This window comes from Melanostigma gelatinosum (genome assembly GCF_949748355.1).
Source record: "Melanostigma gelatinosum genome assembly, chromosome: 15".
Classification (NCBI taxonomy): Eukaryota; Metazoa; Chordata; class Actinopteri; order Perciformes; family Zoarcidae; genus Melanostigma; species Melanostigma gelatinosum.
Window position 1 is genome coordinate 23,729,459 of NC_136648.1, and position 13,506 is coordinate 23,742,964.

Consider the following 13,506-nt stretch of genomic DNA (forward strand, 5'->3'; position numbering starts at 1 on the left):
TGTTTTCACTGTACGTCCATTCCATTCAAAGTAACCCATTTGCTAAGGCAATAATTACGTGATGACATGTAATGCGCAAAATATGATTACTGAGCCATATCTGGTACAGCTGTAAACATGCCAACCTGTGTTAGTAATAATTACAACATAAATATACTACTGCATACACAAGCACGGTATTGGGTCCTAAAGCATCATTTTTGGCATCCTGGAGAAGATAGGTGAAGAAGCACCATTTATTCATGTGTGGATCAAATCCTGTGCAGCGACACACACACACACATGCACACACTATTTTGGCGATTTTGTAAGAAATACAAACTAAATGCATTAAACAACACCTCTTATTACTGCATCAAATGTTAAATCCGTGTAATTATTACCGCTTACACCACTAATGCATTAACGTTGCATCTAACTGTTGAATTGGACAACGTGGATGTGATTTATCTCATTTTTATACTGTTGGGACATTTTAATCTGCAAATAACCCAAATATGTTTGTGAAGCTTCATAAAGCAACGTAGTGCAGTGTTTTTAAATGTATCTGCTTCTTTAAAGAATGTTGTAGAAATGTTCTGAAAAATGAAATGATAAGGAAGATCACTTTAGAATTACTAAAAAGGTGACATGATTTAAAACAAATATACATAAAACAAGTTGATCAATTGTATAATATTTCCATCTGAAATGTATTGTAGTGGAATAATAAAGTAGTATTAAATGGAAATACTTAGTAACCTATACTCCAGAATTAAGTACAGGGCTTGAGTAAATGTAGTTGCATTGCACCACAACTTGTGGTTATCACATTTACTCTGTCAAAGTCCAGTTTTAGTTAACTTTATTCCCAATATACGTGCACGTGGAGAAAAAAGTCGTTAGCTCCTCTGCTCCAAAGTTTAATACACAGTCATATTTGAGAATAGAGGTAGACTAATTGCACCACCTTGTGGTGTAACATCTAGATAATGTACAATTGAAAAATCCCAGTTAAATGATCCAGTTAAAAAAATACTCCATTCAATTTACATTTTCTTCTCTTTAATTTAACAATTTGTCAAAAAACATAACCACTTATGTATTTATGTGTGCGTTCCAAATTTCAAATAATTTCCAAATATCTTATAATCACTTTTACAACTAAGTAATACTTATTTTCTCTTTATAATAGGAAGACTAACGATTTGCATTAATGCCAGTGAGTGAGATGTCAGTACTATCATTCTAAAAATGTTAGTATTGTACAATGTGTGAAATTAACATATCTGGTCAGCAACAAAGTGGCTGGGTTGTATCCATACCAGAAGGCCCTCAGTTTAGTAAAAAATGGATTAATAATACTGTTAGTAATGTACACTAATTTAAATTGCAAAAATGTCACATCAACAGTACCTGAACGCACCAGGTCATGTGTCGAAGTCGATGCTGTTGGGGCATGCTGGGAACTGGCGAGCAGCGCAGTGACCGAGCACGAGGTGCGTGGAGACCACATACAGTCTATGGTCGAGATTAACCAAATTTTACACTTGTTCAACTGTCTTCAGACTGTGTTGTTTTATTAATATTTTACAGTAAGCAGTGTTAAATACCCTTTACACCAGTTCATTTGGGTTTGAGACGACTTGGGAAAGAAGAGAACATATTATGCTAATGCTAATGTTTCATTACCTTTTGCTTGCTAGGCTAACATCAGTGATCACGATCTACGCTGCAGAGCAGAGCAAACCTCAGCTAACGTTAATGCGTCATGCTAGCTAACAGAAGATGTCCTTAATAGCTTTGCTTTAATGTTAAAAAGATTGACCAGTTAATTAATTAATCGGACTCATTTAAATTTGGCACTTATTAAAACATCTCAATTTGTCCGCAGTCCACCTGCCTGAAAACGTCATGACGTTAATTTCACATTAATGCTAATGGTAAACGTGTAGAAAGCGTCAATACTTACGCAGGGCTCATTTGCGATAGAAAGTGACCTTTGTACTAGAATGAATAGTTAAAGTGTCCAGATACGTAGACGCCTGTGTAAAACGCGAAATGTGTGTGTGTTACCCTGTGCAGCCCACTGCATGTTGTTTACTGAGTATAAATACCAGAGACTCGGAGACAGATCTTCGAGCGGTCTTGATGTACATTCTGTATGTGAATCAACCCTGTCTCCTTCTCTGCAAAGAATAAATGTCCAATGATGAATGATTGTTACACCAGTCTCGAGTGAATTTTTCTAACATAGTCACTGTATGAAACTGGACACTAGCGTACCCTGGCTGAACCTAGAGAGGGTTGGATATTTCCCGACTACTCAAAAAGCAAGCTTCTAACGTGTGGGTAACTCGTCTGGGGTCAGGTTTAATATTAAACACACGCACTATTTTTAGGCCTCTGCTCGAAAATGGCATACTAAAGAGACTTCAATTCAATTCTGTAACTATAAGGTCTATTTTAATAATTTGTGATGCTATAATTCAGATAACACTTGTGAGATTGTTCAGATGGGTGAATATTGTGTATATGTTGCTGGTTAATATAGTATATGAAGATATTACCCAGCTCAAATTGAAAATGTTCAGGTTCACCTGAAAAAAACTCTCCCAAATCATAGCACAACCGATCAGTAGTCCTAGAATGAAGTTTGGCTGGGATAAAGTGAAGAATAAGAAAATTATAGAGGCTTTTAGTACAGAGAGGTCATGCGAGGTTGTCATTTTGGAACCAGCTGTTGCAGCTCTTACATTGTACTTTTATATACTATATAACTATATATTTCACTTTTTTTATCACTCATATTATTCAATACATCAACATACAGCCGTTTGGCATACAGCCGTTTGGCTCTGAGGGCCAGGGTCCTCTCAGAGCCTGTTTCTGGCTCTCATCCATGGGATTATCTCATCTGAATTCCAGTTGCTGTGGGAGTGTATGGGAGTCTAGCTCAGCCTATCATCGGTCGATTTCAGTCAATGAGCCCGCCTTCGACGCGTCAGAGTCTCAGGAAGGCGGTCGTCTGTAGATTGTAGATTGACAGAACTTTCAGCGAGTAAAGACGCAAAAGGTTCGGTGCATCCCGAGCGTAAAATTCCATTCGCCAAAAGTCTGACCACCCACCCACAGGTCCAGCAAGTTAGATTGACCCCCCTTCTACAGGAAACAGATGAGAAACAGACAGGATGTAGTTGCCAACAATGATTCTAGCTTTGAACCGGATAATTATCGCCGTTATTTTTGTGATTCTTCATGAAAGGTAAGCAGATGGCGATGATTTTTTCCGGTGAAGGGAACTGTTGTGTTGGCGTTGTTGGCTCACAGCTTTGTACTGGTTTCACGGAGAGAAAAACCGAAGGCATTTCTGGGTTCTGCGTCAAATGCTAATGCTCGCGAATGTATTGATTAGCCGTGTAGCTGTTAGCTTGGTGTTCCAATATCGAGGCGCAGTAAATAAGACGCAGATTCTTGGCCAGAAATACGTGGTATTATGCCACATTTTCTAGTTGCTTCTATTAGTAGTGTATAGTTGTGTTTGGAGTGTGTAAAAAGTCACTTATATGATAGTGTTGCCCATACGTTGCTATTTAATCCGGTATATAAAATGTACACATGCACAATATTCGCTATCAATATGACAATTTTTGGACGATATTTGCTACCCCCCCCTAAGCCAGAGAGCCCCCAAATTGGGGGGCGTCGTCTGCAAGAGGTGTTCTTTCTTTGACATTTAAAATGTTGTCTAAAAGGGTTTGCTTTCCTGATGTGTTGGCATTAGGATGGTGTCATAGTGAGGGTGTGTTTGCTGTCTCGCTGGTCCAGTGCTGTCTGTTCTAGGCTTTGATTTGGTAAATGAATGATTGCTTAAGAAAGTTGTTCATCACTGACACTACTGGTCCTGGGGCTGTAAGTGCTCGTGCTACTACTACAGTGAGTGTCACTACTTTTATTGCTACGGTCACTATATTACCGTTCACATCATTAAAGCACCACTTTCTGTGATGCTTTAATGATGTGATTGATGCTAGGGCTGGGCAATAATTCAATATGATAATCATGTTTCAATGGAATCATATTGAGATGAAATTATATATTAAGATACAGGATACACAATTACATTGTCTAAATTGATAATAACAAGCACATACTTGTTATATATTTTTCCGAAAATCTGTTAATTGTGCACTTGAGTTTTTAATTAAGTGATAAAATACTCTGTGCTTTTCATTTGTCAAGTATTTAATTCCACGGGGTAAACAAAAATCGGCTTCATGATGTGGTTATATTATTTTGACTATTAATCCATTGAATTACCAGAAAATTATTGTGACAGGTCTCGGTTTGGAGCTATCCACGGAATCATTATGTATACAAATTTGAGGAAGGTCACTGTGGAAATGGCTAATAGGATACCAAAATGTAAAACTGGCAACTGGATAGTTATATCCCCAGTACATCGCTTACTTGTGTCTACTCTGCCGTCATTAGTCCATAACACTGAGCCTGGTATCACACCTAATCATATTAGACAACATCATATTACAGTGACGATGGAGATGACTGTGAAGATAAAGCTTATTCCCTCATATCTCTCTCCACCCTTTACTAAACTTGTGTTCCCCTTCCTCCTGTCCATCTACATGTGGACACGCTACTCAGTGAAAGCCTCGATTGACAGATGAAAACAAATAGAAACAACTGGCAAAGGTTGAATAAAAGAACAAGCTGTAAGAAACCGAGAGACATCTGTTCTCACTCAAAGACGCAAAGGTAAGAATTTCTGGCTGTTTTAGTGACATACAATGCAGATATACCATGTCTAAGTCTCATCATCTTCTGAATTCTGAAGCTACACGTTTAGTTTCTCCACACTAAAGTGCAAGTGTTAGAGATTTGAGTTTTATTTTATACACAAATTCCATCCATTTGAATATGCTTACAGAAGCGTTGCTTTAGTCAAATCATTTGTTCATGCATATGCATATATTATGAAGTGTTTTTGTTTTGATGTCATGTTATGCAATTTTGACATCTGTGTTAAAGTCCACTGGCTGAACTGCATTTGAATTAATGAAAAACCAACCAGGTAAGAAATGTATTGCTTTGATGTCATGAAGGAGTTGCTGCCTCAGACTAAAGGGCATTATCAGTTTTACCACTGACGCAGTGTTGACCAGGACCCTGTTGTCATCGAGCTCTATCAGCACACCGGCTTTCATGTGGCCTCTACCAGTGTATCCAGGGTAGATGTGCCCCATGAATGTATTCCTCGATACTCAGAGCATCAGTACACACTCGGCATCTAATCGCAACATCGTAACTGCTGTTGGTTTATTTGATATTTAAAGGAAGCGTTCATGTCACCTTTCGGTTACTTTGACAAAAAAAAGAAAAGAGAGGTCAAGTGTTTGACATTACAGAATTACATTTTATAATTCCTTGAATTCCAGCATAATCACTGATTAAAGGGATAGTTTGGATTATTTGAAGTGGGGTTATATTAGGTACTTATCCAGTCAGTGTATGGAGTAACAGACAGGAGTACCAGCAGGGGAGCAAAGCAACGTGCTGCAGTGGACGAGGGCAGCAACTAAACGTGTTTTAGACACCGAAATAAAAGATAAGATAATCCTTTATTAGTCCCACAGCGGGGAAATTAGCAGGATTACAGCAGCAAAGTAGATGCAACAAGAGACATCCGTTAAAAACAAAACAAGTGTAATAAATGTTATCAAACAGTGAATATAATAAATAACTAAACCATAAAAAACAACAAAAACTAAGATATGATACAATCAAACTGAGTTGTTGAGTTTACATTATTGCATATATGAAGTAGGAAATATGAAGTGTTGGTATTGCACAGTGGTGTACATTGATATTGATATTGCACATGAATGAATAAATGAATGGGTAATTTGCCAGTTATTTTGGTGTTTGACCCACCTAATACCTGACCGCTGTCTACTGTGCATAAAACACTGACTATAAATGATTACTACATACAACCCAAAATCAAATAATCCTAACTATCCTTTATAGATTATTAAGTAATATTCTTTCCTTTTTTTCCTCTAAAAATTGAGTCTGTCAGCAGAGATTCATCTTACATTTTTAGGTTCGCAACAATAGAATAATACTTTATTTGGGTTACGAAAAGGTGAACAGAATGACAGATAGCAGATAATCTCATATCACACACACACACACATGTTATGGTGTCCTAGGCATGTGTACACGTCAGACTCCCGGTAATCTCAACGTAATCTGATTCGTAAACCTCAGCCCGGCTCACAGTAAGTGGTCGTGATAACAGTGTGTCCAACATTTACACATGGATGTGGCAAAGTGTTGGATACTGCTGTTATGTTCACACGAACACAGCATTTTTTTCACCCCAATAACAATGTGTATTCTTTGGTGTATTTTGCTGTCTGAATTAGTTCTTAGTCCAGCTCAACTTTTATTTAGCAAATACCAGGGACACATACATGATCCATAAATCATATATGCATCGATGCAGTTGAGCGAGAACAATGGATCAATATACAGTCAGGTTATGCAGTTTGTGTGTTCTCTGTATTGCAGACTGCTAGCAGGATGTCTGGCTCTACCCAGGAAGAGCAGGAGTTGCCTGCCAACCACACAGGTCAGAGGCACGAATCAGGAAGATGCAGTGGGCATAAATTGCTTAAATCACTCTGCATAGTGTAGCTCTGGGAAATCATCAGATGTACAAATCTGACTCAAAACCAATGAATTCTGTCTCTATACAAAGTATTACTGAGTCATCACCCGACGTGCACTTAATGGTGCGACTCATTTCAATGCAGTTTCAACCGTACGTTGTATTTAAGTATGTCTTCATGAAGTCATGTCTTCGTATCTGCAGGTCCAAAAGGTGTAATTAATGACTGGAGAAGGTTTAAGTTGGACAGCGTGCATCAGACTGTCCCCCAAAGCAAGAGAGAGCTGCTCAGACAAATGTCCAAACCACGGGAGGACGACAAGGAGAGACTCAACAGAAAGGTGGACGGAAAGACTCACCGACCCTTACGCACATAAACACGCCATCGCCCTGTTTTAGAGTTAATCAGAGGATGACAAGCGACTCGGCCACAATTGCACAGATATTTGCCAACAAAATCAAAAAGATATGTACAGAGGAACAGAATAAAAATCTGGGACATTCAAGCACTTACAGGAAGATAGACACGATCAAACAAAAACATACAGTACACCAGTGGCGGGCCGTCAGGGCCTGCAAGGCCTTCTCTGCTGGCCTAAACAGAATCACAACGCTATATCTATTTTATAATTTAATAATTTTTCTTAAATACACTACATGTATGATAATTTACAAAAATATTTTTCCCATTATCTTATTTTCTCATTGCACAGCTACTATCTTCCTCAGTTGCTCTGCTTCCAGTGCAGCTTGTTTTAAGTAGAGCTTTTATCCAATCAGATCTCACCTCTGTGTCTCTAGGTAAGAACAGAGGCAGAGGCCTGCAGAGTCTCAGGTGCAGCCAGTGCAGATTAAAGTAAATGGAGACGATATTGTTGATTGTCATATTCTTCAACCAACCAGATCTTTAGTTTGACATGTTGGGCGTATTCTTCGACGTGTCAGCGCCTGCTAGCCGGCCTATAATGAGGTCAGCATTAGTGCAGCTCAGTGTCCATGCAGCTCTGCGGCGAGTGCAGAGTGTGCTGTGATTGGTCAGTGGGCGAGCATGTGACTATCGTGAAACGAAACAGCAGAGGCTGTCGGGTAGTGAATCACATCACGTGATGCAGCTCAGCCAATGAAATATGGGCATTCTGACTGAGTGAGATGCACCATGACACAGGGGGCTGACGAGGAAAGACACTGCAGAGCAGTACGTTCAATGTTCAAGTTGTGAAAGTAAAATCATAAGATGATCTCTTTGGGCCTCGGCTTGTCATTAAGGGATGATGGTGGGTCCCACAGCCAGCGCAGAAAACATTATATTTTCCTGAATATAAGCTTCTGCATTTTCCAGATGCTCTAGTACTATTCAAACGTATTGCAAGTCTCGTAACATTCGTACGTACATGTAATACGTACATTTAACAGTACATAGTTACAGCCTTAGAAACTGATAATATCTGTGGCGCCATCATGTGATTATAAGGTGGTATTTCAGCTGTAGGACAACACTGAAGGCCTAGGTATAAAATGCCCGGCCCGCCACTGCAGTACACACAACAACAATCTACTGTATGTTGCGTTGGACACAAACGTCTGCCAAGAGAATACATTGAATATTAACAAAAAACGCGAAGGAGTAACATGTTTTTCCTCCACCTCCAGATGAGCGTTCAGGAGTACGAAATGATCCAAGAAGAGGACGAACGCGGCCTGAAACGATACAGAAAACATTGCATGCAGGAAATGCACGAGCGCCTGAGCTGCGGCCCCACGTTTGAAGAAGTGTACGAGCTTGAAACCGGAGACGCCTTCCTGGAAGTCATAGAGAAGGAACACCGGCTGACCCTAGTGGTAGTCCACATCTACCAGCACGGTGTTAAAGGTTTCTTTTGTTTAAGTCTTAGCTCATTGAATCACGATACCACTCCTGTACAGAATAGTCTCATTGCTTCAACCCAAACTCCAGAAATGTCCAGTGAGATGGTTCACTACAGTGCTGTCGGCTAATGGTTGTGCTTGTTCCATTTGTCCTGTCAGGCTGTGAACATCTGAACTTCTGTCTGGACTGTCTGGCTTCAGAGTACCCAAGCATTAAATTCTGTCGTATTGATGCCGTGGCAACAGGCGCTGCTGAGTGCTTCTCGCCTGAGGTTAGTAAACCAAGAGCAAAGAAAATGATGACGGTAATCTTAGTAACAGTGGCGGGCCGTAAGGGCGTACCGTAAGGCGTAGAGATTCTGGGCAGAGTTAGAGAGTTCATTTGTGTTTATTTTATCTTGTTTACGTGCTTAAAGTACTGTTCATTTTTATAACGTGGCGTATGCTTAATAATCGCCGACACTAACGGTCGCTGAGATCGTTGGGGTGGTGTAGAAGTAGCGTGTATTCCATGCTACTGTGATCTGTGTTGGGCGAGCCGCAGTGAGGTCGAAGTTGCTTCTCATCAGTTCAGGAGGTCAGAACCGCCGGCTGAGACAAAGAGTCGCTGTTCTCTCCCCTGGCTGAGAGAGCAATCTTCCGTACTCCCGCGCGGCGCAGAGGATCGTAATCGCTTGTTTTATTTCATTTTGTTTTGTTCCTTTCTCTTTTACTAACTCACACACACATATAGTTTTGAGCTAACCTAGCTACGTGCTTAACGGCTACCGGCACGTGTAGACGCCGGGTCTCCTGTTGGCTCTCCGCCATTTTGTGTCTCGCGCATGAGAGACGTCACCGCGTCCCAACTACGTCACACATCACTGAGCTGTTCCCTCGCTCCTCCCCCTACGTACACACACGTACAACACTCCCCCCCCCCCCCCTTTTGCTCACACACACACACACCCACCCACACACACACACCCCTCTTTTCAATAGTCTGAACTACAGGGGTCCTGGGGTGTCTTGGCTCTCGGCCAATGAGATTGCAGCGGTGCTTTCAGGTGACTTCATGAACGCATATTTTTTGGGGGGGAGGAAACTCACACCCTCATGTGAAATTCCTTCAGAGGGGGTTTGGTGCTCATCAAACCACAATCAGGATGAAACCTTTGCTTGCAAAAGGGAAGACCTGACTCTTTGTTCCACAGCACATGTTGAAGCCATATAGTCAGATCCCAACAATTATATATACAAAACTATAGTTTGTTGTATTTATGAAATTATAGAACAAGAATAAAGACAATTCTTGACATTTTATTGCTATTTTACCTGTGTAATTGTTCTGGAAGTGTCTTTCAACATTACATTTCTTGTTGTTTGCTAATTTCTCGCCACATTTCAAGCATACAGGTAAGCCAGCATCGTTGGCAGTAAAAGCAAATGAATACACAGAATTAAACTCTCTATTTTCCTCCATGACTTTTCTTTTTTTGGATTTATCCATTGATAGTGCAGCCGAGCGTTAATGTTGCGCCTATAATTTATGATAATAATGAAAAAATAAACACAGGGCTCCGTAATCTGCGCCAAGACGGCAGCAACTTTATTCACTTCTCGCACACTTCACCAGAACCTCTTTTTCACTTTCCGTCTCATCCTCCACAATAAAAGCACCAAACACATACACAGGAACGCTGCTTCCTAGAGATCTCTTAAAACATGCACAATAGTTTACAATAGTTTACCGAGGGCGGAGGTCTGCAAATCATAATTAGCCACCTGCAGAGAAAGGCGCTTGACAGTGACGTAATAGGATGTGACACACATTTTAGTTGACAAACTATTACATTTTTTTTATTTTGGTGGCGTGTCCAGCGGTTTACAAGCCATACGGAGTGGACGTCTGAAGTCACGGTTAGCGGCTTTGAGGAGGACGGACACAAAACGGAGGATGTTCCTTTTCTTATTAATGCTTATTTTGTTCTACACAACTATTGTGAAGTCCACACACATAAACTATAAAGGAACTAAACATTGATTGCTCTCCAGTAGGACAGAGACTTCAGTCACCAGCAGAGCTACGAGTGAGAGACATGTGTTGACCTCATTTATTGATCCATAATCTAGTAAACTTTTATTTGTAAGTGTTCATTTTAAAGTAAATATAATGTGAGAGAGCAAAACCCGCAGCGTTGTAACTAAGTCTGAAAAATAAAACTTTACAGGAAATGAGTCTGTTTGAGTTTACAGAGGAATATTTTACAGGAAGCTCTTACGTCATTCTTAAAGACTACTTCATATGAAGGCAAATCACTGTCAAAATTCGAGAGCGCAAATGAGATCCATGCGCGCGTGAAAATCAAACAGCCGCGCACGTATTTTACTTTGACGAGCGCTTTTACATCACTCCTCGAGCAAAATTCTGTCTCGCGCGAGCAAAAGTCGCTCGCTAAGCTTAAACCTGCTCGCTCGCGAGTAGTTTTTCATTTTGACAGTAAGTGGGCGGACCCAGTCTCCATTGTATCTCTACGTCTAATTGGTTCCAAAACCATGAGCCTAATCAATAAAATATGGGTACCGTGAGAGAGATAAGATTCTGGCAAACGCGGAGATGTGTTTTTTATGTTTGTGGTCTTAAAAATGTGAGCTCAAGCGCAATATGCAAAACTGGTACCGTCTGCTTTCTTTGAGAAATGAGTGGTCAGATTTAACATGGAGTCCAATGGAGCAGTTGGTTGGAGTTCATGTCGCTCTGTGGCTCTTTGAGCCAAATGTGTCAGTCCGTTGGATTCCACAGACATCTGTGTGCAACAGCACAACATTTCCAAGCTTTTAGGCCAAAAATGGTGTATAAAGAGTAGAAATTGTGGGAGCTAGAGCAATAACTCTCACGGTTATGCTCTCACTCTAGCTCTTAACGAGCTGCGCAATACACACCCATTATAAAGTACACACCCATTATAAAATCTGAAACAGACACAAAATTTTCCTGAAAGTTAATCTGTGACTTCATGAAAACTGTGCTAGCTATCAAAATGTCCCTTTGGCTCAATAAAGTGCAGCGTTTTGTCTACGTTTTAAACTTTGAATCATGTTTCTACGTTAATGTACGGCTCGTCAATATGGGCCCAAAGTTAAGTGTTTTTTTAGCTCTCTTCATGCCGATAGTGTGATCCACTGTGTCCACAAAGCCACACTGAATTAACTGACTTTTCAGTTTCACTTAGAGGCTGTAAAAACAAAATAACAAATTGTTGATTCAGCATTTGCAATGGTATAACTGAAACCGGACTAGCATTGAATTAAACACCTTGCTATTAAATAAAAAAACATGAAATATGATTGTGATGAGATGCTGAGTACTGACTATATTAAAACCAGTCTCACTGTCCCTTAACTGAACTCAGAGACAGCCTGCAGCTGCTTTTATCTTCCTGTTCATCTCCCTCCAGGTTCTTCCTGCTCTGCTGGTCTACAAAGCTGGTGAGTTACTGGGTAATTTCCTGGCTGTTACCAAACACTTCAATGAAGACTTCTTCGCGACGGACGTGGAGGGGTTTCTCAACGAATATGGCCTGCTATCCGAGAAGGACTTCACAGCATGTGCTGATGATGAGGCCGAGGGAGGGGACGTGGAATAGTGAGAGGGGAAGGAGAAAATGATGATGTTGAGAGAAGGGGGAGAAATGGTTTACATGTGGAGGAGAGTGGATGAAGGCAGAGGGAGAGGAAACAGGAAGAAGCAGTGTAAGAGTTAAGAAAGTCTTTACATTGCATGTGCAGATACACACACAATAGTAAACATTCACCAGCACACACAGGATGCTGAGTGCATATAGAAGCAGTTAGGTGCAAACCATTTGGTGTGAGGAAGTCTGCAGAAATACTGCTTTGCAGTCATATCACAGCTCTCCAATAAAAGCTGATATCACCAAGGTGCTGTCTGTGTCTGTCTGTGTTACATTGTACATTGGACTGATCTCTCTGGCAGTATTTCTGTGGCAATATATTACACTATATTTATGTGGGCGCAATATGGGCCATACATTGTAAAAACATGTCTGTCGATTTTACAGTGAAAAACTGTCAAATCACTACAGTAAGAGACCGTTAATTCCAAATAGGTTAAATTCATTTTCTATGACAGTGAAACTCCGTAAATATATACAGTACTGTGCAAAAGTTTTAGGCAGTTGTGAAGAAAATGCTGTAAACTAAGAATGCTTTTGAAAAATATGAATAATAATTGTTTATTTTTATCAATTTACAAAATGCAAAGTGAGCAAACAAAAGAAAAATCAAATCAATATTTGGTGTTACTACCCTTTGCCTTCAAACCAGCATCAATTCCTATAGGTACACTTGCACAAAGTCAGGGTTTTGTAGGATTATAGTCAGGTGTATGATCAGCCAATTATACCAAACAGGCGCTAATGATCATCAATTTGATGATGTAGGTTGAAACACAGTAACTGAAACAGAAACAGCTGTGTAGGAGGCTTAAAACTGGGTGAGGAACAGCCAATCTCTGCTACCAAGGTGAGGTTGTGGAAGACCGTTTCATGTCACAGCAGGTCATATACCATGGCAAGACTGAGCACAGCAACAAGACACAAGAAAGTTATACTGCATCAGCAAGGTCTCTCAGACAAAGATTTCAAAGCAGACTGGGGTTTCAAGATGTGCTGTTCAAGCTCTTTTGAAGAAGCACAAAGAAACGGGCACCGTTGAGGATCGTAGACACAGTGGTCAGCCAAGGAAACTTAGTGCAGCAGATGAAAAATACATTAAGCTTATTTCCCTTCGAAATCGGGAGATGTCCAGCAGTGCCATCAGCTCAGAACTGGCAGAAACCAGTGGGACCCAGGTACACCCATCTACTGTCCGGAGAAGTCTGGCCAGAAGTGGTCTTCGTGGAAGAGTTGCAGCCAAAAAGCCATACCTCCGACTGGGGCTGCATTTCTGCAAATGGAGTTGGATAT

General features: G+C 40.5%; 1 protein-coding gene across 1 annotated transcript; it reads left to right on the forward strand.

The window, feature by feature from the left end:
* Window positions 1-6,585: 6,585 nt before the first annotated feature.
* Window positions 6,586-12,165, forward strand: LOC306788739 (phosducin-like; the record flags this gene model as incomplete). The annotated part of the gene is made up of 5 exons (XM_079284356.1): window positions 6,586-6,634; window positions 6,878-7,014; window positions 8,324-8,543; window positions 8,699-8,811; window positions 11,977-12,165. The coding sequence occupies 5 exons, from the start codon at window positions 6,586-6,588 to the stop codon at window positions 12,163-12,165; spliced, it is 708 nt and encodes a 235-aa protein (XP_079140482.1).
* Window positions 12,166-13,506: the final 1,341 nt, after the last annotated feature.